The 25025-nt window shown below is 39.3% G+C and overlaps 1 protein-coding gene and 1 pseudogene across 4 annotated transcripts in view; one reads left to right on the plus strand and one right to left on the minus strand.

The window, feature by feature from the left end:
* The window catches only part of SPATA9 (spermatogenesis associated 9), a 49907-nt gene that overhangs the window by 13470 nt on the left and 11412 nt on the right, over nt 1-25025 (minus strand). For 2 of the 4 annotated variants that reach the window (XM_081498770.1, XM_081498771.1), the window contains 2 exons: nt 10852-10916; nt 9051-9139 (listed from right to left, as the gene is read on the minus strand). In XM_081498770.1, the coding sequence (XP_081354896.1) occupies nt 9051-9116 (66 nt within the window). In that variant the 5' untranslated portion in view covers nt 9117-9139; nt 10852-10916. Of the gene's footprint in view, nt 1-9050; nt 9140-9289; nt 9450-10851; nt 10917-25025 lie in introns of those variants that run through there. The other 2 variants (XM_081498769.1, XM_081498772.1) reach the window with 1 other exon arrangement.
* On the plus strand, nt 12931-13098 carry LOC145509414 (ATP synthase F(0) complex subunit k, mitochondrial pseudogene; annotated as a pseudogene).

Here is a 25025-nt window from a genome sequence, read left to right on the forward strand (position 1 = left end):
AATGTCTGTTCAGTTCTTCTGCCAATTTTTCAAATCAGATTGTTGACTTTTTAAATGTTGAATTTCATGAACTATTTATATATGTTGGATATTACCCCTTATCAGTCACATCATTTACAAGTATCTTTTCCCATTCAGTAGATTGTCTTTTCCTTTTATCAATAGTTTCCTTTGCTGTGCAAAAGCTTTTAAGTTTAATTAGGTCCCATTTGTTTATTTTTGCTTTTGTTCCCTTTGCTTTAGGAGATAGATCCAAAAAAAATATTGCTGTAAATTATGTCAGCATGTTCTGCCTATGTTTTCCTCTAGGAATTTTATAGTATCCACTCTTGCATTTGGGTATCTAATCCATTTTGAGTTTATTTTTATACATGGTGTTAGAGAACACTAATTTTATTCTTATATAAGTAGCTGTCCAGTTTTCCTAGCAGTGCTTATTGAAGAGACTATCTTTTCTCCACTGTATATTCTTGCCGCCTTTGTAGTATAGTCTGAAGTCAGAGCGCATGATTCCTCCCATGTGTTCTTCTTTCTCAGGAGTGTTTTAGCTATTTGAGGTTTTTTGTGTTTCCATATAAGTTTTAAAATTATTTGTTCTAGTTCTGTGAAAAAAAATTCCATTGGTATTTTGATAGGGATTATGTTGGATCTGTATGTTGCCTTGAGTAGTATGATCATTTTAATAATATTAATTCTTCCAATCCAAGAATATGGTATATCTCTCCATTTGTCTGTATGTCTTCAATTTCTTTCATTAGCGTCTTATAGTTTTCCAAGTACAGGTCTTTTACCTCCATAGGTAGGTTTATTCCTAGGTATTTTATTCTTTTTGATGCAATGATAAATGGGATTGTTTCTTTAACTTCTCTTTCTGATGGTCTATTGTTAGTGTATGGAAATGCAGCAGGTTTTTAAATATTAATTTTGCATCCTGCAGCTTTACTGAATTCATTGATGAGCTTGAGTAGTTTTCTGGTAGCATCTTTAGGATTCTCTGTGTATAATATCATGTCAGCTGCAAACAGTGACAGCTTTACTTCTTCCTTTCCAATTTGGATTCCTTTGATTTTTTTTTTCTTCTCTGATACCTGTGGCTAGGACTTCCAAAACTATGTTGAATAAACGTGGTGAGTGGACATCCTTGTATACAATATATAGCATACATACATAATGTATGATTTAAATTTTAAATGTTAAAATATAGTACACATACAGTATGCATTGTACAGTTTTAAAAAAACAAAAGCCCTATATACTAATCAACAAGCTCACAAAACTTTTAGTTCTGAAAACCTCAAATCTTCTATGAACATTCTGACAGAAAACACTTCTGGCATTTCTAAAACACGACATGTAGTTCTCTGTTCTAGCAGAAAATGAACCACAGGGAACTTACTTACAATGTAGTTAGACTGCATTCCAGGCAACAGACAATTTCCATTATTCATATCAGTAATTTTATGAGCTGTTCTGGCTTTTCAGTATATAACTTGGAGGAAAGAGTTGGTTAATAACAAAAGAAGCAACTTTGAATCTCATTAATTTGTTGAGTCCAAATACATAAGTTCAAAACATCTTTTGGATTTTTTGACCTACAATAAACATATTTGTTTAAGGGCTAACATGATATATATTTATTTCAAATGCCTCAACTTTTATCCTGCAGTCATAATTTTATTAGTGCTGTTTTTGTCATCAAATTTCAGTACTTCTCTTATTCTTCAGCATTTGTCATTGGAGATAATCAAAAGCTGTTCTAGCCTGTCAATGAAGATGTATTTCTGCAACATCTGGTGTCCTAGTGTGGCTTAGTCTATTAACTCTGCTGAAAAGTCCCATTAGCCCACCTGTGGTCTCAATCCTCCTAGTCAACAGAACAGTAGAGGATGGGCTAAGCTGCTGCTACAGTTGCTATAATTCCAAGCCTCTTTAGAGCACAGCAGTCCTTACAAGCAGTTATATGGTAGGTAGAACAAGCACAACAAATACACAGGTGCAATCACTTGATATTATCTAAGCTGGCCGCAAGCACACCTTGACGAGAAATCACATGGTCTGCAGTATCCCAAGTTCCTGCACAAACAGATTCAATCTCTTGTGACCTTACGCTCAGCTGCTCTGACTCTTCCTCCCAACTCCTCCTCAAGGCGGAGCAGCTGGAAAAAGTTTGATTTTACTTCCAATTACAATTTACAGCTGTCCCTGGGTATCCCATGTGGAAGAGTTAGTTCTAGGACCCCCAAGTATCTCAAAATCCGTGGATGCTTAAGTCCTTCATATAAAACGGCACAGTATTTGCATATAACCTAGGCACATCCTCCTTTATACTTTAAATCATCTCTAGATTACTTGTAAAACCTCATACAATGTGTTATGTAAATAGTTGTCTGCAATCAGCAAACTTAAGTTTTGCTTCTTGGAACTTACTGGAATTTTTTTTCCTAAATATTTTCAGTCAGAGGTTTGTTGAATCCCTGGTACTGAGGGCTGACTGTACTGTGTTTTCTCTCATTATAATTTATAATCAGATGGTGAGGGCCATATTGCCAGGTCAAACAGAAATGGGGTATGTGCAGTCCCACCGTTACTGAAACCTTGTCTATGTGGTCACTAGTGTTTTAGGGACCTTCATTTTTTCAGCTGCAAAATATTAACATTCTGTAGTTTCCCTGTCCTTATTTTGTCAAGTTCCTTTACAAAAGCTTGGTGATCTGTATTGGCCTGGATTCAGTGACTTTGTATGCTTACTTCGATTAACCAATCTTGATGCATTCTTTCAAACATTACACTAGATTGATCTATTCAACTTTCCCCTCTTTTACAAAATTGTCTGAGTTTTTATGTCTGTAGAAAAATAAGCCTATTTGTAATTGATAATCTACTAATCAAAACTCTCCTGTAAGTTTCATAGAATTTGTGTTGACCAAAAATACAGCATTTATTATAAACAATATTTTTAAAAATTCAAGTGTGCATTATAGTAAAGCTTTATTGCATTTTTGGTTATCTTTCTCATTTTAGTCTCCTCCTGAGTTTATGGCATTTTCCAACAGACTCAGTCTCTTCCTAATTAATATCATCTTTGTTTCCTTTAATGCTTAAATGGTTACAATTTGATGACTCCATTTCCATTTTAAAATGCCTAAGGAAGACATTTTGATACTTTCCTAGGTAACTGAAAGAATTATTACTTTTAACAACAAAATGTTTCTGATCCCTTTTATTTTCCCTGCCACAAAACATGGAATCAGTTTGTTCCCAAGAAGACCATCATTGCTTTTAAGAAGAACAGTATTAAAAACCAAATCTGGGCACAGGGGTGCATGTTGAGTGGTTCTTCATGGCTCTGAGAATACAAAGGTGACAGCAGAGAAAAGGCTACTTATATTTCTTAAAATGCAGAAGGAGATATTCTTTAAAAAAAAAAAAAGTCACCAGTTTATGCTGATGGTTCCAATTCACTCTTACTTTCAGTGAGTTACTTTTTAAATTAGCTCTAGCAGAAAATTTTAAATAAAAGGTTCTTCCCCATTGAAGTGCCAGCTTTTCCTTTTTGTCTGCTATCAAGGAAATGGCACCCCACTCCAGTACTCTTGCCTGGAAAATCCCATGGATGGAGGTCCACGGGGTCGCAAAGAGTCGGACACAACTGAACGACTTCACTTTCTTTTCACTTTTATGCTATGTATTTTCTTATCAAACCACATGTGTAAATTTAAATGTTGAACCCAAATTAAGAAGTCCTCATTTCTTTCTTTTTTCTTTAAAATTTTTTGACTCTCAGCCTAAGCATCCTGGAATCAGTTGCAAAGTGTGCACATTCAGATGATTCTTTTTGTCACCATCATCTGAGCAAACCACCAAATGTCAGAAAAGAAAGTCCAGCTCCCAACCACCACCACCACCTCAGAGATAAACAAAGGGACTTAAAGACCATTTACCAAAGAAACTCAGCATCAGTTAGATTGATTCAAGAATCCTGCTCCAGATTCCACTATTTGAGCTCCATTCTTTGAATACACATCCTGCTTTCCTCTTTTCTTTTTTCCAGAGTGGTGCCCATTTTTCTGTCATCAGCAGTTTTAACGCTGAACTCCAATTTCTACTAACACCGGCTTTTTACTACCCTACATCTCTGAAACCAGTCTGTCAGCAAATCTTATTCAATTCTTTCTCTGAACAGTCCCAGAATTTGACCACTTCTCACCAGCCCCAGTACCAACAACTCATTCCATTAATGTTCATATGCCACTATCGTCTTTTCTCCAGACTTGAAAATTAGCCTCCTCAATGGACTCCCTGCTTCCACCCTCATCTACTTTCTTTCTGTTCCTCAACACATCAGCCATAGAGACACAATTAAACCTTACATCAGACCCGATCTTGGTTTTCTACTCAAGCACTTCAGTGGCCTCCTGATACACTCAGTGCACGTGTCTAAGTACCTACAATGGTCTACAAAGACTGCCTTTCCTTTCTCTCCCTGGCCTCATCGTCTTTTTCTCTCCCTTGCCCTCTTTCATTACTTGCTGAACTTGTTAAGTACACCCCCATCTCAGGAACTCTGAACTAACGATGCCATTCTAGTCCTCAAGGACACCAAGGTTTGCTCCTCACTTCCTTCAAGTCTCAATTCAAGAATCACTTATTCACTAAGACCCGCTTGGTCACCCTACCTTACTCATCAATTGTTCTCCCATCCCACCCCTACATTCCATATCCCTTTTTGGCTATATGTTTTCTTCTCCTTAAGACCTACTATTAACATAGTATGTAGTTTATTTTCCTTGTTTACTGTTCTTATACTTGACTAGGATATAAGTTTGGGGGTTTTATTTTAGGATATAAGTTTTATGGCAGCAGTGTTTTATATCTGTTTGGCTCACTGATCCTTTGCCAGTGCCTGGAATAGTGACTGTCAAACAGTAGATGCTCTGTAAATATATTTATTCAAATGAGTGAATGAAAAATATAACAAGTTAATGTTGAGAAACATTAGGAAAATATAGCAAATATTAAGTAAGAAACCATCTAGGAAGTTTTTAGTATACAATGTGCTCTGCAACTTTCCCAATAATGATAGTGCCCCACGAAAAAAAAAACAAACCTCATCAAGGACAAAAATACAACTGAATTACAGAACACTCTAGCTACAGTTCTACTCTCATTATACTTAGAAACTCCAATATATACCAATACAAGCAATTTCCAGACATCACTGGTATATCCCCAGTGAAACTGTGCCCCATGGGGTTAAAAAGCCCACTCTGAAGATGTACCCCATAGGGTTAACAGAAACTGGCGACTAACAATTCCTGAGCTAGTCTTACAGAAAAGCAGGGAAGTACTTGTTTGTTTTAAAAAAAAAAAGACAAAACAAAACACCCTCTGCTTCATTGATCTGCCTTCACTGATCAAGCTTGCCTTAACTGTTTCTGCAAATTGTGTACCTTCCAAGTGTCACATGGCTTAGACAAATATATCACAAGACTCCTTTAACTGCCCCCTATAGATCACACCTCTGACATATGGCTTGCTAGGAATGGTTGCTTCAGGAACATGGAGCTAATCTTTCCCAGTTCAAACTAGTCAAGATCACACGGCCATTCAACTGGGCCTGTTCGGGTGTGCAATGGGGGCCAAAAGCTGCACCCTCAGATCATGCTAACACCAACATTTTCTCAACAGGCATCCCGTGAAGAATCATATAACTCAGATATGCCTACAGACAGCAGACATTACCTCACCTTTTTCCTGCCTCCAAACACCCTCACCTGCACCTCTGACTACCCAGTACTCTTCACCATGTACATCCCAAGCCCCTTGCCTTTGGGGAGATGGATTGGAGATGTGTTCTTCTGTCTCTGTCTTAACGAATAAACCCCTTCTCTGCTGCAAATTTCAGCATCTCAGCATTAGGCTTGCTGCACAATGGGAAAAGAAAACTGATTTGGTCGTACCAGCCCTTTTTGTACCACATGTTTAAAAAAAAAAGAGAGAAAGCATAGAGTTCAGAAAAATGTATCTACAGATGTAAAAATCCAGTTTTTGCATGGATCCTAATGTGCTCTGTCTACAATCCTCAGTTTTATAGTACACAGTTAAGTGCAAGATAATCACAAAAAAGGGGGTTATGTAACTACTTTTCATAAGTAAATTTGACCTTATTTACCATAAAAAATTTCTCTTATCCAAGTAAAGATTATTTGAACTAAAAAATTTTAATTCCCTAATTATAGCTGCATTTTTTATTTGTTCAAACTTAAACGTTTAGTATTTTAAAGTCCTCATATAGAAGTCACTTGCAAAAAAAAAAAAAAAAAGAAGTCACTTGCAATTTGCAAGTGTAAACCTTAAAAACTTACTTTTTACTAAAAGATATGGATACTGAACATTTTGGGGTCTGGGCTGGTTGGAAGGGAGGAAGTGGACAGTACAAGACTTCAGAAGCCAGAACCTTAAGCCAAAATTCTAAAATTAACTTTCCCCAGCCCCAGGGGAGAACAACAATGTCCTTAAAAATCTTTAGCCATGAAGAACTATTTAATAACCATTATTCTGGGTATATTCTTCTATAAAAATTCTACCATCACTCCCATCAAATCTTTTTTTTTTTCCCCAGGCCAGCAACATAGCTTTTTCCTAAACAGGTGCCTAAAATTAAAAAAAAAAAAAAAAGATTTAAATACTAATCAAAAAATATAGAAATTTAAAATACAGCCCAATTACTAAAACCCTCTAAGCAGTCTTAAAATCAGTCCTTTCAGGATGTTTGGGAGCTATGGACCATACTAGAAATAAAATCTGCAACATTTATAATCTGACTTTTAACAATAATCTAGTCAAGAACAGAATATTAGCCTTGTTTTCTGGATAATTTATTTTTGAAGAGCAAATAACCTAATGTGCTACAATATCCCCTAACTACTCAGGTTTCCTGCCAATCTCAGCAACATATTCTTCAGAGTAAATGGTAGTAAAAGAACAATGTGCTTTGAAAATGAGAAATAAAATAACTTTAACTATGTTCATATTCTTCTTTGCAACAGTGGGGCGTGGTTCTTACAAGGAAATGGCTTCAGTGAGTTGGAAATAGGAACTTAGAGTTCTTTGGGGATCAGACTATCAATCTATTTCACCATAAAGCATATTTATGGCTCCAGTGATAATAAGGCTATGCAGAGGATAGGAAGGGATGAAGGAAACTAAAGAAAGTTGCAGCTTTAATTAAATAAAACCCAGTTTCTCTAATGTTGGCAATGGTGGGAGAAGCACACCTTGGAAGGACAATAGGACTTTCCAGGCCTAAGCTTCCTTGACTTTACTTTGAAGTTTTCTCAATAATTACTGCCACTACTGTGCTGACCATAACCATTTTATCTCCTAGACCAAGCAGCTCTTTTCCTTAATAATCCAGAGCATAGCCAAGAAAAGTCTCTCATGTTTCAAAATAATTTATATCAAGACTATGGGAATACACATAAAAGGAAGCAATTTGTTACTAAGACTAAAATATAGAATTACAAAGTCTGATTTGCCCACTAGAGCCTTAAGACTTATCCTACCCTACTTAGCCAACCACCATCTAGATGCCATGTTACCACTGTGCATCCAGATACTTATATTTCAGTATCACCCGTTCCCAAAGTTAAGACCCTAAGGGTGATGCCATTTATTCAAATTTACTTGACATTCTGGAAACATGCTATAACATTTCATACTTTTTTGGCACGACAGTACTTCCATTGGAATATTTTCCCCTGTTCCTACCCACTTATTTTATCCCTTTCTTCACCTTGAATACTCCTATTCATTCTTTGAGACCCAGTTTAAGCATCTTTCCTCCATGAGGTCTTCTCTGCTGTATGTAGAGTCATTCCTTCGTCTAAATTGTATATGCCTCATACCATATTGGAGAAGGCAATGGCAACCCACTCCAGTGTTCTTGCCTGGAGAATCCCGGGGACGGGGAGGCCTGGTGGGCTGCCGTCTGTGGGGTAGCACAGAGTCGGACATGACTGAAGCAACTTAGCAGCAGCAGCATACCATATTTCATTGCGATTACTTGTTTATAACTCTGTATCCATTAGATTAAGCTCACTGACTGAAGGAATGCTGTCTTGTGTATCTCTGTATTCCTTCTTCCAGATCCAGGCACAGTATTTATTAAATGTCTAATGCCAGCTGTCTGAATGAATGGTTAAAGGTACCTCTCCTTTGGAACGAAATATACAGACTTTGTGATTACTGTATTACTCAGAGTACTCTTTTGTTTACTTTCAGGTGTTATGTTCCCCATGTTGACATTGCCAAAAGCCTGATTTCTGGATAAGCAGGTTGTTACTGTACCATATAACTTTACGACATATTTTATTCTGACTGTGGCCAAAATGACTGAAACCATTCTTCCAGTAAGAGTTGTGTACTTTTGAGTAAATTAGGTTACATGTGTCCCCTAAATAAATGTTACCTTTTCCTGACCAAATGTCTTTATGATTCTCTACCTAGCTCCTTCCACCCCCATATCTTATCTAAAACCTTTTTTGGAACAGGTGTTTAAAACATATGCATATATACTTTGTTGAAATTGATTATCGCTATTTTCTTGCCACGTTAAAACACACACTCAAGCCATAGTTACCTCTCCAGTGATATAATTTATAACAGTTATATTTCTTCACTTACTTAATTACCACAGATTTTAGTCAAAGTATATCCAGGTATTTTTCTGATTTTTACATTAAGCAAATATTAAGTAAACTAGGTTGTAACTGTAGCTATGAAACTGTTCTAGATTTCCAATCTAATGGTACAGTGATTGTCCTTAAACTTAATTCCTCTATCTACCTCACTTCCTTGCCCACAATATTTCTGCTTTACATAGACTCCTTCCAATGAGTCAGAGTTGAAGTGGTGTTTTTCTGAGGTGAAAGGAATGTTTTCCTGAGTTTCAAATACTGATCTCATAATCACAAATTCAATAATTGGTATGATACTAAAAATACAATATACATTTTACAATCCTTTTCAAAGTTATAAAATCACATTACCTGATTAGACTGTGATAATCTGAGGATGGTAGGGAATTCATCTTTAAACTCATCTATAAGGTCCATGATTACTTTCTGGATCCCCTCAACTAAGACAAAAAGAAGTTAAGGGGTAAAAATAGGCTTAACTAAAAATCTCCTAGACATAATTCAAAAGAACACGGAACGCTGGGTCCACCTTGGGGATTTAACTCCCAGTTTCCATACCCCCATCCCCTTCACAAGAATAGCGTGCATACTTCTTCCAGAAAAGTTCTTCAACACCTGCCCACATATCCACCCAACAGGTTTGATTGGCATGTTGAGTTCCTAGTTCACAGCAAGCTTGCAGGCCTGGGCACTGGCCATCCTCCTCTGCCACTAGTGAGGGGTGAGGGTAGCCTTCCCACTCAGGAAAGCAAGTGAGGACAGAACCTGCAGTTCTAGCAAAGAATTTGCTGGAATTCTTTGTTACTGCACAATGGGCCTCTAGGAACTTGCTACAGAATCCTCTGAAATCATTCTGGGCTTAAAAAGAGGAAGAGTGTGTTTGGAGACACAAGGGGAGGAGAAATGAGAGTCAAAAATGAAGCACACTAAGGAGCTCTGCAATACGAATTGAATTTTGTCTCAATTTCTGCAGTGATACTTCAATTATTGGATCATCTGAGAACAAAGCTCCCTTTGGAAAGAGTTGGCACACGCTTTAGAAGAAATGCTTCACCTTTGATGCCAAGCGGAAAAGAAACACCAGCAGTTAACTCAGAAAGCATCTTCTGCACAGGCTGTTTTTCCTTCACCCAGATGAGGATCACTAGGTCAGACCAAGGCAGAATCATGAAGTCTTTGGTTTGCCTTCTTTAAAATCTCACCTTTTTGTTTTCTTCATCCTTGTCCCTTCGAGTACTTTCCCACTTCAGACGACCATTATTTTCCCCTTGTCAAAGCTGGAAAGAACTGCATGTCATGCAGACTTGATTATATTTTGGGCTTCCCAGGGGGAACCAGCGGTAAAGAACCTGCCTGCCACTGAAGGTCAACTTAGAGACACGGGTTCGATCCCTGAGTTGGGAAGATCCCCTGGAGGAGGGCATGGCAACCCATTCCAGTATTCTTGCCCCTGGACAGAGGAACCTGGCAGGTTACAGTCCACAGGGTCACAAAGAGGTTATATTTTAGTGTGGATGAGCTAGTTGGTCAACTCAAATCCATTTTAATTTGAAGCTTTTATATTTAACTGTAGCTAGATGGATTTCTTCAGCAAGCATAAAACTGGCTGCTGGAGGTCTGTGTAAGGGAACGACCAGGAAAAGAGAAATCATCGTAGGATCCTTCCAGCTTATGATGCTTGCCAGATCCCCAGGTTTCACCCAGTCCAAGATGTGATAACACTCTCCATCACGGCATAACCACCTCTCTGTCCCTGAACAGCACCTGCTTCCCTCCATCACAGAGCTGATGCTAAAGAGAATTTGGAAAGTGAAATCTACTGCCAGAAAGAAAATATTATTATACAGTGACAAACACACGAACTGGGAGTCTACAAGAAAATGAAACCCTTCATTTGCACTATTAGGATGCCTGACTATCAGAGCCTACCAGAGAAACACCCGTTAGGACCTCCTTTCTCTCTTGGCCGCCGTGTTCTCCACTCCCATCAGCTCCCGAAATCTCTTTTCCATCTACCATCCTCAATGTCCGAGCTCCCAATTGTCTCACCTAGTTTTCTTTTCATCCATTCTCACCCTCCTAGGCATCCTGTAAAATTTAAAAATCTATAGGAAAACATATCATGTTAATATTTCCCGTACTCCAAGTTTACCTGATTCTGTTCTTAGTTATGCTAATGAAATTCTTTTCATCTTTTCTTTCTTAATGGCCTTCTCCCTGGAAAGGAAGCAATGGAAAAAGATGGGGTGATAAGTAAAAAAAAAAAACAAAACCCCATCTTCCCTTACTTACATTTGTGGCCATATCTGATAATATTTAATATTTTGGGCTTTATTTAATCATATTTTATGCCTATATCCTTACATATATTACATTATTATAGACAAAGTTAGATGAAATAATGTCAGTGGCTATCTTTAATTATTTGTTATTATTTACAACTCATGATTGAGTATTCCCATACTTAGAAATTTGAATTACAATTTTGAAGTAGCTTGTATGTAAATAGGATGTTTATAAATTGAATTATTTGAAATGTACTAAGGGAACTTTAGTCTTTAAAAGTATAATAACTAACCCTAGATAAATCCTCCTGTAAGGTAAAGAATCATCTTTTTTTAGAGTGACTGCAAATGTTTAACTTTTAGTCTAACAATATCCTCTTTTTTATCGGAATATAGTTGCTTTACACCACTGTGTCAGTTTCTGCTATACAACAAAGTGAATCAGCCATATGTGTGTGTGTGTGTGTGTGTATATATATATGTGCTAAGTCTCTCCAGTCATGTCTGACTCTTTGTGACCCCATGGACTATAGCCTGCCAGGCTCCTCTGTCCATGGGATTCTCCAGGCAAGAATACTTAAGTGGGTTACCATGTCCTTCTCCAGGGCATCTTCCTGACTCAGGGATTGAACCCAGGTCTCCTGTATTGGCAGGCAGATTCTCTACCATTAGCGTCACCTGGGAAGTCCTCATATATATATCCCTTTTGGGGGGATTTCCTTCCCATTTAGATCACCACAGAACACTGAGTAGATTTCTCTGTATTATACACTGGGCTCTTATTAGTTATCTATTTCATACACAGTAGTATTTATATGTCAATCTTGATCTCCAAATCATCCCACCACCACCCCTTTCTGTCATACAATGTCTGTGTCTCTATTTCTGCTTTGCGAATAAGATCATCTATACCATTTTTCTAGATTCCACATGTATGCATTAATATTATATGTTTTTATCTCTCTTACTTACTTCACCCTGTATGACAGTCTCCAGGTCCATCCATGTCTCTGTAAATGAGACATTTCGTTCCTTTTAATGGCTGAGTAATATTCCATTGTATATCTGTACCACATCTTCTTTATTAATTCCTCTGTCGATGGACATTTAGGTTGCTTCCATGTCCTGGCTATTATAAACAGTGCTGCAATAAACACTGGAACTCAGGTATTGTTTTGAATTATGGTTTTCTCTAGGTATATGCCAGTAGTGAGGTTTCTGGATAATATGGTAGTTCTATTTTTACTTTTTAAAGGAACTTCCATACTGTTCTCCATATTGGCTATGTCACTATCAGTTTACATCCCCACCAGTAATCATCTTTTTAACATGAAAAATAAATACCTGCTAACATCTTGTAAATACAGATTTTCAAAGGTATTTCATTTTGCTTCTCCTTTAAAATGATTTAATAACTATATTCTATAATCCCAGTTGAGTACCATTAATATGAAGTAGACCTGGAAAGACTGATGGAAGTCTTCAGATAGTTCCAGTAAAATGACAGACCACACAGAGGACAGAATTAGCAACAATAGTATTGGCATATAGTTTAGGAACTTCTGAAGTTGGTTAGATGATAGAAAACTGGGCAAGTCAGATTTCCTGTTGTCTGTTTCTTACATCACAATATAAACTTCACGAGCTCAGGGTCTTTGGTCGGCTCAAGTTTATATTTCCAATACTTAGATAATGCTTTTACAGTTTTACAAAAATATGTCCTTAATGGGGCTTCCCTGATGGCTCAGCAGGTAAAGAATCCTTCTGCAATTTGTTACTTATGTCTTAGGCAGGATGAAAATTTTAATCATTAACAAATTCTGTGTAAATGATTGAATGCGTGAGGGGGAGGTGGAATCTTCCAGAGGGATTGAGGGGCAGCGGCTTGCTGTGAAGGACACAGGTCGTGGAGTTTGAGCCTTTTGGAAGACTGAAATCATGGGGGTCCAGAAACTGATGCCTAGTTCCATTTCACTGGTATCAAAAAATATTTAAACTCTTACACTCTCACAGGGAGAATGAATTGTGTGCTGGCCACATACAGAGGTATTGCTTTGATATCCTTAGACTTCAAGGTAAGGTCTAAAAAAACTCCAGCTGTAAAAGCAACATAAACAGATTCTGAACTGTACATTATCTGTTAAGTTCCATGCTTGAAGAAGCTAATGTGAAAACTCACCATGTGATACTCAATTTGTATAATGAATTATGAAACTGGAAAAAAAAAGTCTGTGTGTGTCTGTGTGTGTGTGTGTGTCTGTGTGAGTCACTCAGTTGTGTCTGACTCTTTGCAACCTCATGGACTATAGCCCGCAAGGCTCTTCTGTCCATGGGATTCTCCAGGCAAGAATACTGGGGTGGGTTGCCTTTTCCTTCTCCAGGGGATCTTCCCAACCCAGGGATTGAACTCAGGTCTCCTGCACTGCAGGTGGATTCCTTACCCTCTGAGCCACCAGGGAAGCCCTACCAAAATCTTCATAGAGTCAATTAACTGATATGTAAATGCAAAACAGTTAAGATACATTACATACAAACAATAATGTTTGTTAAACACCGTAGGAAGAAAATGTTTTTTCTCCACGTACAAAGTACTACATTTTATCTGAGTTTCCCATGATAGTGACATAACCCAAATAATTAACTGGATTAATTCAAGATGAGCTCTATAACGAAATAGGTACGCTGAGAACACTTGTCTTTGATTTTCCTTTACACTTTTTTTGCTAAATAATACTGAGTAGATTAACTGCAGTCTACTATTTTATATACCTGAGAATGGAAAATAAAATAAGTGTACCAGCTCATGGATTTAGTACTGATAAATACATGCGTAAGTGAAAATATACAATGCAGTAAAGATCAAAAGACTATATATGTAAATTTTTTCAAATATTTCCTTATAAAAAGTAATCCCCAACTAAAAATTGAAAATAATTTGGAAAAAATTAGTTGTATATCAAATTGGTTACAAGATCTACAAATGATTTGAGTGGCTTTATATTTTTAATTGAAGTATAGTTGATTTTCAATGTTTCAGTTATACAGCAAAGTGATTCATATGTGTTTATGTATGTGTGTGTGTGCATGTTCTTTTTTCAGATTATTTTCCATTATAAGCTATTGCAAGATATTGAATATACCTCCCTGTGCTATACAGTAGACCCTTGTTTTTATTTATTGGGTTGACCAAAAAGGTCATACTGGTACAGAAAAACCTGAATGAACTTTCTGACCAGCCCAATATTTTATATATAGTAGTGTGTATTTGTTAATCCTAAATTCCTAATTTATCCCTCCCCTTCCTTTTCCCTTTGGTAACGGTAAGTTTGTGTTTTAGGTCCGTGAGTCTATTTCTAAGTAAGTTCGTTTGTATTAATATCATATTTTAAGATCCCATATATGTGTTATCACAGAATATGTCTTTCTGTCTGATTTACTTCACTTAGTACGATAATCTCTAGGTCCCTCCATGTTGTTTCAAATGGCATTATTTCATTCTTTTTGATGGCTGAGTAATATCCCTTTTTTTTTGCTTGTGGAAAGACTGTTTTCATATTGGAGTGGGCTGCCATTCCCTTCTCCAAGGGATCTTTCCAACCCAGCGACTAAACCTGAGTCTCTTGCCTCTCTTGCACTGCAGGTAGATTCCTTACCATTTGAGCCACCAGGGAAGCCCTTTTCATATATTATACTCTGATAAAGAACTTAAATGGAATTATGTATAAATTAATATAAAATGATACCTCTGGTATTGACAGGTTTGAACTTGTACTCCTTAAGGAACAACCATAATCCTTGAAATGATTGTATTAATGACTTCCTGTCCTTAGTCCATTGGAAGCTTTTGTTTATAGGAATTCATAGGGCTCATTTTTGTTTTATTGAAATGCCATGTAGTTATAAATTAGTTGTAGATATCAGGTGCTTCAGATGAACTGAAAATATATATCTGACTTTTGGGAAACTTCATAGGTTTCTTTATCTATCATGTAGGTGATTATATATATATGGATACATTAAAAAAAAATAAGACTGGGTTTTTTTTCCCTTCAACTTGAAATATTATCCTTGTATAGATCCAACCAGTCCATCCTAAAGGAGATCAGTCCCGGGTGTTCACTGGAAGGACTGATGCTGAAGCTGAAACTCCAATACTTTGGCCACCTGATGTGAAGAGCAGACTCATTGGAAAAGACCCTGATGCTGGGAAAGATTGAGGGCAGGAGGAGAAGGGGACGACAGAGGATGAGATGGCTGGATTGCATCACTGACTCAATGGACATGGGTTTGGGTGGACTCAGGGAGTTGGTGATGGACAGGGAGGCCTGGCATGCTGCGGTTCATGGGGTCGCAAAGAGTCGGACACAACTGAGCGACTGAACTGAACTGATATTGCATGAATGAGAGATTTTCCCATATTTCCATCATAGTAATATACTTGCTTTAATTCTTAAGCATGAGTGAACATGATACAAAAATATATGCTGACTTACTTGTGAAGAATGCATTTAAAGCTATTTTAAATGTATTTTAATTTGTGAGACTTTACTTATTAAGAAATTGGTTATTATACTTAATGTTCTAATCTGGTGGTAAAGGTATTCTTAAGAATTTGCAAGTAGTTTAGATTTTCAAAATGGAATGAGAGAGAACACTGTATAACCATCCTGCTGCTCCTTTAGTACAATACAGTAAAACTATGAAATTAAAAAAAAAAATCAAAGAACAAAGTAAAACACCATAGTGTTAACCAGAATTGACAAGATCATCATAAACTCATGATTTTTAAAAATACCTTTTTTCTAGCAGTACGGTTAGAAACACTGCCCCCCTCCCCACCCCCACCCTCCCACCAGTAGAAAAGAGCACATCTAACACCCAGATCCTAGGCTTTAAAATACCACCCCCCCTTCTACTAGGAACCAGGATTCCTTGAAGAAATAGCTGATAGCAGTGTGCAGCAGCAGAAATACAAGATGAAGCAGGGAGATCTCAGGCCAGAAAGGAAGAAGGCTTTTTGAAGATTAATGGGGCCCTATGAGGAGGACATGGAAGCCAGCTTGAAGGAACTACAAAGGCCTCTGTCGTCATTATTTGGGCTTTACAAGGGAGGACTCAGGCCACGTGAATGCTCAGTGCTGCACTAACTGTAATACCAAGAAATCGTGAACAACTCAAACATCCATTCTTCAACTACAAAGTTAATAAATAAATCATAACAGTTCCATTATGGTTACTCTACAGCAGTAAACCTGAATGAATTATAGCTACATACAACATCATGAATGAATGAATCGCAGTAATGCAGTAATTTTGAATGGGAGAAGCAAGATACAGAAAAAAAAAGTCAAGCATGGTTCCACTTATATGAAATTCAAAACCACTCAAAACTAAGCAATGTATTAGGCGTACACATACGTGTGGTAAAACTACAGAGAAAAAATGAAGGGAAGCATAAACGTAAAATAGTGGATAGTGCTTGCGACCTCTCAGGGAGGAATGAAGAGATGGGATTGCACAAGGGCATACAAGGATTCTGAAGGTAATGGCAGTGTATTTTTTCTAAAACTTAATCAGGTATCAAAGTATTATTATCTTGATCTCTTGCAGCAATTTATAAATGTATCTTCTCAATATTTAATAAAAACAATGAAAGGAAATAACCTGATGAACAAACTGCTGTAACAACTTTGGTAAAAAAATGATCATTAAGGTTATTCCAGTAATAACGGTAAGGGTATGTCTTTCAGTCATTAGATATTAAATAAACAACTATTGTGTGATAGCGTAGTGAATAAAATAGATGAAAACAGCTGCTCTACTGGAACTCACATCCAGCGGCACAGAATCAAATTATTTGCTATCTTCTGTGGACCAAGAAAAGCCATTTCTTTCATTAGTAACTTGCTCGGATTTTGAAGTGAATGTTTCACAATTGTATTCTATATAACCCTTGAAAAAAGTAACTACATATGAGATAAAATATTCTGATTGAAAAGATCTTATTTTAGCCTGAGAAAGGTTATGTTATAAATCTGTTTTAGACTGAAATCTTTTCTTACAGCTCCCTCATCAAATCTGTAGACATAACTGCAAATAAGAGTTTCTGAGTAGCTGTGTATCTTCTGATAGACATCTTCACCTTGGAAATAGGCAATCTAAAATTGAAGCCTTTCAGGAAAAGCAATATTAAACACATTTAAGTATCCATAGTCCACATATTTTTATGGCCTTTGGTTAGAGTCTCAGATTTATCTACTTCATGTTGTAATGTCTGCCAAGCATGACTAAAAATACAGATTTTGTATTTTGGTCCCTTCTCCTGTAGTCACAGAATGTACAGCTTAATTGCCTAGATGCTTAAGCAGATCGCCCTGGTCAAAGCAATAATATTCAAACAAGATGAAAAAGAAAAAATTGGTCATTCCATGTAATTCTACTTAGGTATAAAAAAGAAAACTGTTCTGCGCTAAGAAAACACTAAAGGATGCATTTCACTCTTTCTTTTACCCAACACATCTACAGCAAGTTGATGACATTTCTTTAGAGCTGAGCCTAGACAAGATATAATTCACCATGTGCAAATTTATCTAAATTTGCCACGAGACAACACTGGTGTTCAGTCAGCAACAACAAATTCTCTTTAAGTATATCTAAGGTACCTTGTACAAAAATAATTCTTACAAGTTAAAAGTATAATAAATTGCCTACAGTCATAAACTATGAAGACTATAGACAATAATTATAATAACAATGCCCTTTAGTTTAAAATGAAGTCCCCTCGACCAAGGACTTAAATTGCATCTGCCCAGTTTGTAGTTGGTGGCTTCCCTCATAGCTCAGTTGGTTAAGAATCCGCCTGCAATGCAGGAGACCCGGGTTTGATTCCTGAGTCGGGAAGATCTGCTGGAGAAGGGATAGGCTACCCACTCCAGTATTGGCCTTTCCTTGTGGCTCAGCTGGGAAAAAATCTGCCTGCAATGTGGGAGACCTGGGTTCGATTCCTGGGTTGGGAAGATCCCCTGGTGAAGGAAATGGCAACCCACTCCAGTATTCTTGCCTGGAGAATCCCATGGACAGAGGAGCCTGGCGGGCTACAGCCCGTGGGGTCACAAGAGTCAGACATGACTTAGCGACTGAACCATCACCATCAGTTTGTAGTTAGTACTCAATTTTCACACAAACAAGTTGATAAAACCCCAAACTAAACATACCTAAAGTGCATTATCTAGGCAGTTAAAAGATTGGAAAGGCAAGCTTTTTCTTTTAAAGGATGTAGTAAAGCCAGACTATTTCTTCAGATTCTATTTAAAGATAGAAAACAAAATGATTCTGAGGGCCATACATAAGTTCTACTATGTCTGTGTGTGTGTGTATGCTCAGCTGCTCAGCTGTGTCAGACTCTTTGCGACCCCATATAACGTGGCCCGCCAGGTTCCTCTGTCCATGGAATTTTCAGGCAAGAACACTGGAGTGGGTTGCCATTTCCTACTCCAGGGGATCTTTCCAACCCAAAAGTGAACCTGCATCTTTCACATCTCCTGCATTGGCAGGCGGATTCTTTATCTCTGCATCAGCTTGAGGAATCAAGCTCTGAGGAATTTAAAAAGTGTCCCCACCGAGGAAGTGGCAGGGCAAAGTCTAGATTCTGTTTTCAAAATTTTGAATTTTCTTCTCTAACATGCTGCCTCTCTTACTTGGAGTGAGTGACTTTCAAGAGCAGAAAGAAAAAGGAGACAATAACAATAGGAGAAATACTCTAAGATGGTCTAAGAAGTTTAGGAAAAGATTCATATGATCAGAAATTCTATTATGGACAGCTTTCATTTTTTCAGTCAAAATCTGAGTGCCCACTGTATACCAGGGACCTGGGACACAAAAATGAACAAGAAAAGTCCTCATCACGGGTAATATAAAACAGTTTCAAAGACAATAAAAATAAAATATTATGAAAGCAGTAACACAAAGTCTCTATGCAAGCATGAGAAAGGGTGTCAACTGTGGGAGGCCAGAGTCTGAAAAGCTTTTGTTTGGTAAACGCGTCAGACACTGTGCAAGAAACTGGGGGCAGTGGTAAGTAAAACGGGGGATCGCCGCTCTCATAGAGCTTGTATTACAGTAGGAGAAGACACAGCAAATAAATGAGGTCATCCCATGCAGTAATAAATCCCGTACTATAACAAGTGAAACTGAGCCATGTATAAACTGAGAAGGTTAGGCCACCACTTTATGGAATGTCAAGGAAGCATGCCTGTGAGACAGTGAAAAACAACTAAGTCAAGGGCATACGCCCCTTCATATAGTTATTGCTTCATCTCTGAGGCAAAATCAGTAAGTTGTTTTTTTGTTTTTTTAAAAAAACTCAGCACTTTTATTCTGTAGGGCTTCCCTGATAGCTCAGTTGGTAAAGAATCCGCCTGCAATGCAGGAGACCCCAGTTCGATTCCTGGGTCGGGAAGATCTGCTGGAGAAGGGATAGGCTACCCACTCTGGTATTCTTGGCCTTTCTTTGTGGCTCAGCTGGTAAAAAATCCACCTGCAATGCGGGAGACCTGGGTTCCATCCCCGGGTTAGGAAGATCCCCTGCAGAAGGGAAATGCTACCCACTCCGGTATTCTTGGCCTTTCTTTGTGGCTCAGCTGGTAAAAAAAAAATCCACCTCCAATGTGGGAGACCTGGGTCCAATCCCTGAGTTGGGATGACCCCCTGTAGAAGGGAAAGGCTACCCACTCCAGTATCCTGGCCTGGAGAATTCCATGGACTATAAAGTCCATCAGGTGGCAAAGAGTTGGACACGACTGAGCAACTTTTTCCCTTTCACCTTGATTCTGCAGAGAGTTTACCCTCAGGCTCACTGTGTAATTCTCCGTAACTCACACCATCTTGGTTGAGTTTCCATCCTCGCCCAGTATGAAGAAGAAAGATCCGTTTCTCTCTCCATCATCAAGATGACCGCTCTTGGCGAGTCGTCGGCCCGCACCCACCCCGCTGAGCACTGTCCCCACCTGGACCAGCTCTCCCGGAAGAGCAGGCTCCACATGGGGCTCCGGGTGCCCCTCGACCACCTGCAAGCCAGGTGCCCGGTGGAGGCTGCCCAGCCGCCCGGGTGTGCAGACACTACCGCGGCAGCTCCTTGGGGCTCTCGCCGGCCTCCCGACCGCAGCCTTTGCTTCCACTGCAGCCTGGCTGCAAAGGGGCACCCCAATACCTGCCTGTGCCCCCTTCCACACGTCTGTGATGAGAGACCTGTGGGCCGGTTCCACAGAACGTGCCGCAACGTGTGATGTCCACGTGTCGGAGCTGAAGCCAGGCCTGGGATGAGGAAACCCAGGACAGGGTCCAGTCGCCAGCCTCCAGCAGGTTCTAGAACCCCTGGAGTTGGGGGTTCCAGTCCTCAGGGCCTGTGCAAAGGTACCCCGCCCACAGCCGGATATGGCACAGGCAGCTAGCAGAGGGTGTCTTGGCCTCTCGTCCAAGACCCTATTCCTCCCCAAACTTTGCATGCCCTTGAAGGCTGAGCGCCATCCCAGAGAACTGCTCTTCTGCCTAAAATCCCAGACACTCAGGCCCAGGTGTTTGCACCTGGACAAGAGCAAATGGTGGTGAATGTGCTTGACTTCATTTGTGATGAAAACTGTAGGCCCAAGGGATAGAGGTCCTGCCAGACATCATTTCGAAGAAAATGGATGATGGTTTTTAGGGAGAAAGCCTAGCAACAGTATCAGAAGAAAGATTTAATCCCCAAAGCTAACACCTTTTCAAATTTTGTCAACTCAGTAAAAGCTTTATTTTTCAGAGATTTCTTCACCCTCAATCCATTCTCCCACCTAAAGTATTGAGTTTTTTGTTAAATCACACCAGTAATAATTTTGGAAAAATCATAAAAAATAATGTGGTATGATGTGATGTGAATATGGGAATCCTAAGATTTAAAGTCAAGAGACCCTGGGATATTAGTGACAGGCCTGATCTGACCACCTGTAGGAACTACCGTCACTTAATCCCTCAGCTCAAATTTATTAGTCAGTAAAGTGAGGGAGTTGAAATAGAGATCTTCAAAACTTTGTGAGTGTCTGACCTTAGCAACTGTCCTATATTATCACTGATAGTCATTACATATCTTGGTAACTGTAATTGTCCCAGGATCAAAGCCAAAAACTAGGGCACTTAGTGCAGGGAAATCAGGCGTGCTGCAGTCCATGGGGTCGCAAAGAGTAGGACACGACTGAGCAACTGAACTGACTGAGGCTTCCCTGTCCTTCACTATCTCCCAGAGTTTGCTCAAACTCATGTCCACTGAGTCAGTGATGCCATCCAACCATCTCATCCTCTGTCGTCCCCTTCTCCTCCCTCCTTCAATCTTTCCCAGCAGCAGGGTCTTTTCCAAAGAGTCAGCTCTTCTCATCAGGTGGCCAAAGTATTGGAGTTTCAGCTTCAGCATCAGTCCTTCCAATGAATAATCAGGACTGATCTCCTTTAGGATGGACTGGTTGGATCTCCTTGCAGTCCATGGGACTCTCAAGAGTCTTCTCCAACACCACACTTCAAAAGCATCGGTTCTTTGGCGCTCAGCCTTCTTTACAGTCCAACTCTCACATCTGTACACGACTACTGGAAAAACCAAAGCTTTGTCAGCAAAGTGATGTCTCTGCTTTTTAATATGCTGTCTACGTTTGTCATAGCTTTTCTTCCAAGAAGCAACCGTCTTTTAATTTCATGGCTTCAGTCACCATCCACAGTGATTTTGGAGCCCAAGAAAATAAAGTCTGTCACTGTTTCCATTGTTTTCCCATTGATTTGCCATGAAGTGATGGGACCAGATGCCACAATCTTAGGTTTTTGAGTGTTGAGTTTTAAGCCAGCTTTTTCAGTCTGCTCTTTCACTTTCATCAAGAGTATCTTTAGTTCCTCTTTGCTTTCTGCCATAAGGGTGGTGTCATCTGATCACCCTCCATAATATTGGTGAGCCTCATCCAATGAATCGAAGGCCTTAATGGAACAAAGACTGACTTCCCCTAAGAAGGAAGTCTGCCAGCAAATGGCCTTTAGACTTGATATACGCTCTTCCCTAGGTCTCTAGACTGCTGGCCTAACCTGCAGGTTTTGCATTTATCAAACCTCCACAACTACATGATGCAATTCCTTAAAATAAATCTCTCTCTTTTATATATAGTATTTTTTGTATGTACACACAAATTTACGTATCCCGTTGTTTCTATTTCTCTGGCTAACCCCAGTGACTGAAACCAGCCTAGTGAGCCCTTGGAGAGATGCTGTAGAAGCCAGGGAAGGAATATATCCTTTCTCATCCTACTCCCTCTGATCTCCCCATTGACTATATGCAACTAAAAGGCAGAAAGGAAAAAGAGCCTATGGATATAGTTTACACAAGCTAGGTTTCCTGGAGAAGGAAATGGCAACCCACTCCAGTGTTCTTGCCTGGAGAATCCCAGGGACGGCGGAGCCAGGTGGGCTGACGTCTATGGGATCGCACAGAGTCAGACACGACTGAAGCGACTTGGTGGCAGCAGCAGCAGCTAGGTTTCCAGCATACAGAGCAGGGTGGAGATGAGAGACGGGCAGGACTTCGGCAAAGAAAGAGTTAAACTCATTAGAAAAAAAAAAAAGCTTAGAAATCATTACCATAAAATTCAGAAAAGTGGTCACCTTCTGAAGTGTGAGAAGGTAAGGATCCAGAAGGGATACGTGGGTTGGGGGTATTTCCTTATTAGAATGTTGACTAAATGACTGCTTGTCTTATAGTAAACTTTACATTTATGTTTTGTACTTTTTATATATTTCATAATTTAAAAGTTTAAAGAAGAAAACAACATTTAACCATAAGAGCTGTTAGAATATATGAATTCTAACAGTCACAATCATTTTCCAGGTGAGCAAGTTTGTAGCACTTAAAACGAGTCTCTTTAAAAGACTAGAAAATTTATTATAGACAGTATACAAGGCCTGACAAGTTAAAGAACTAAGTATCTCAGAACTCAAAACTTTTTTTAAAAAGTTGCTTCCAGCCAGAGGGGGTGGAAAGAATAGTACCTGGAGACTTGGACATGTTTACTAACAAATGCTGAGAGTAAAGAACAGTAGGGAGGTAAACGGTGAAGACAGGAGAAGAAAAGGGACATAGAAGGCAGTCCCTCCAGTGTCAAAAGGGGAAGCCCATACAGCAGCACCAAAGCAACTAGCCTTGAATAAGATAAAGGGCATTTACTGCACTGTGACTGAAGGAAAAAGAAAAGGATATATGTGGCTGCATGTAAATTTGTCAGCTTAGCAGTGGGAAGCTGAGACAGTTCCCTACCTGATGCTTCCTTTTTCTCCCTGATGAAGAGATGGTGGACAGTGAGAAGGCTTGGACCACTTTGGAAAACAGCAGCATCAACTACGGTTGCCAGGCAGTACCGAATGCCCGATTTAAGAATGGAGACCATGAGTTTGTAGCACCATTAATCTGCAGAGCTTTGTGGCTTTCTATAGTAATATTTAGCCACTCAGAGACAGCAACAGGAGAGAGAGAGGTGAGAGTTTAGTTTCTCTTGGATCTCAGAGAACAGAAATTCTTCAGGAGGATGGAGAAGTAATGGTCTGGTTCTCCTCCTCCACTCAGATTGGAATTCCACAAGGTAAACTGAAAACTTTCGGTACAAAGCAAAGTATGGGCAAACCTAGATGATCAGGATAAGATATAGTTGGGCCGGTAATAAGGATATCAGGAGACGGGGCATGTTGGGTTAAACTGGCTATAAAGTTTTTAAGAAGAATTTGCCCGAGAAATGCCCTTCTATTGAGTAGTGGGTGGTGATGGCGTCCAGATTGGCTCTGGAAGACTCCAAGTTTTTAGGTCACTCCTTGATATGAGAAGCTAGAAGTACAAAATACAGGTGCATTATACACAGTTGTTTGCATACCTGTTCAGCAGGTTATCAATTCCTTTGAAGTATTTGTTAAGAAGCATACTTAGAAGGCGGCTGTGAATGTGATGCCTTTGAGAATTCCATGATTCTCAAGAGCTGACTCATTGGAAAAGACCTTGATGCTAGGAAAGATTGAAAGTAGGAGGCGAGGAGGGGGACAGAGGATGAGATGGCTAGATGGCATCACTGACTCAGTGGACATGAAGTTGGGCAAACTCTGAGATGGTGAGGGACAGGGCAGCCTGGTGTGCTGCACCCATGGGGTCACAAAGAGTCGGACACGACTGAGCGACTGAACAACAACAAAACTGTGAATGGCTACTGGATAATCTTCTCAGCTAATCCCATTATGCAGACAGCTATCAGCCCTTTGGGCTTCCCTGGTGGCTCAGAAGGTAAAGAATCTGCCTGCAGTGCAGGAGATCTGAGTTCAGGAGATCTGGGTTGAGAAGATCCCCTAGAGAAGGGAATGGCTACCCATTCCAGAATTCTTGCCTGCAGAATCCCATGGACAGAGGAGCCTGGCAGGCTACAGTACATGGGGTCGCAGAGAGTCAGGCAAGACTGAGTGACTAACACTTTTACTTTCAAAGGGCTGAACCTGTCAATCAGAAGATAGAACTTTAGAAAACTGATCAAGGCATACATTCACTAACTGCAGTTTGCTCCGGAAAATAATGTCTCCATACACAATTTAATGTTGCCATAATTCTAATTAAAGTGTAAACTCTTTGGAATCAAAAGGTCCTGTACCTTAGGAGCTTTATAAATGTCTGTTGAACTGAGAAGGTAACAAAGGGCTTCCCATGTAGATTTACCTAAAGGGAAAAGAAAATGCTGGCCACATATCCTAGATTTCCAGGCCCGTTGATAGTTAACTTTGTGATTATAAATGAATAAATAGTTTACACACTGGCCTCGTGCATTGGGTTAGCACAACCTTCAACCCTTGTGTATGATCAGCTCTGAACACCCTGACAAAATAAAGCTTCTGGGCTTGCAAAAACCAAGGAATAAGCCCTCGAAAATGTGACTCACTGAGGCCATGTCATCCTGAGACCAGCTTGAGCAGCCCAGCTGGCCTCTCCCTGTGACATTTCTAGCATGGTCGT

Source organism: Giraffa tippelskirchi, chromosome 6 (genome assembly GCF_054371585.1).
Source record: "Giraffa tippelskirchi isolate mGirTip1 chromosome 6, T2T-mGirTip1v1.2.pri, whole genome shotgun sequence".
Lineage (NCBI taxonomy): Eukaryota > Metazoa > Chordata > Mammalia > Artiodactyla > Giraffidae > Giraffa > Giraffa tippelskirchi.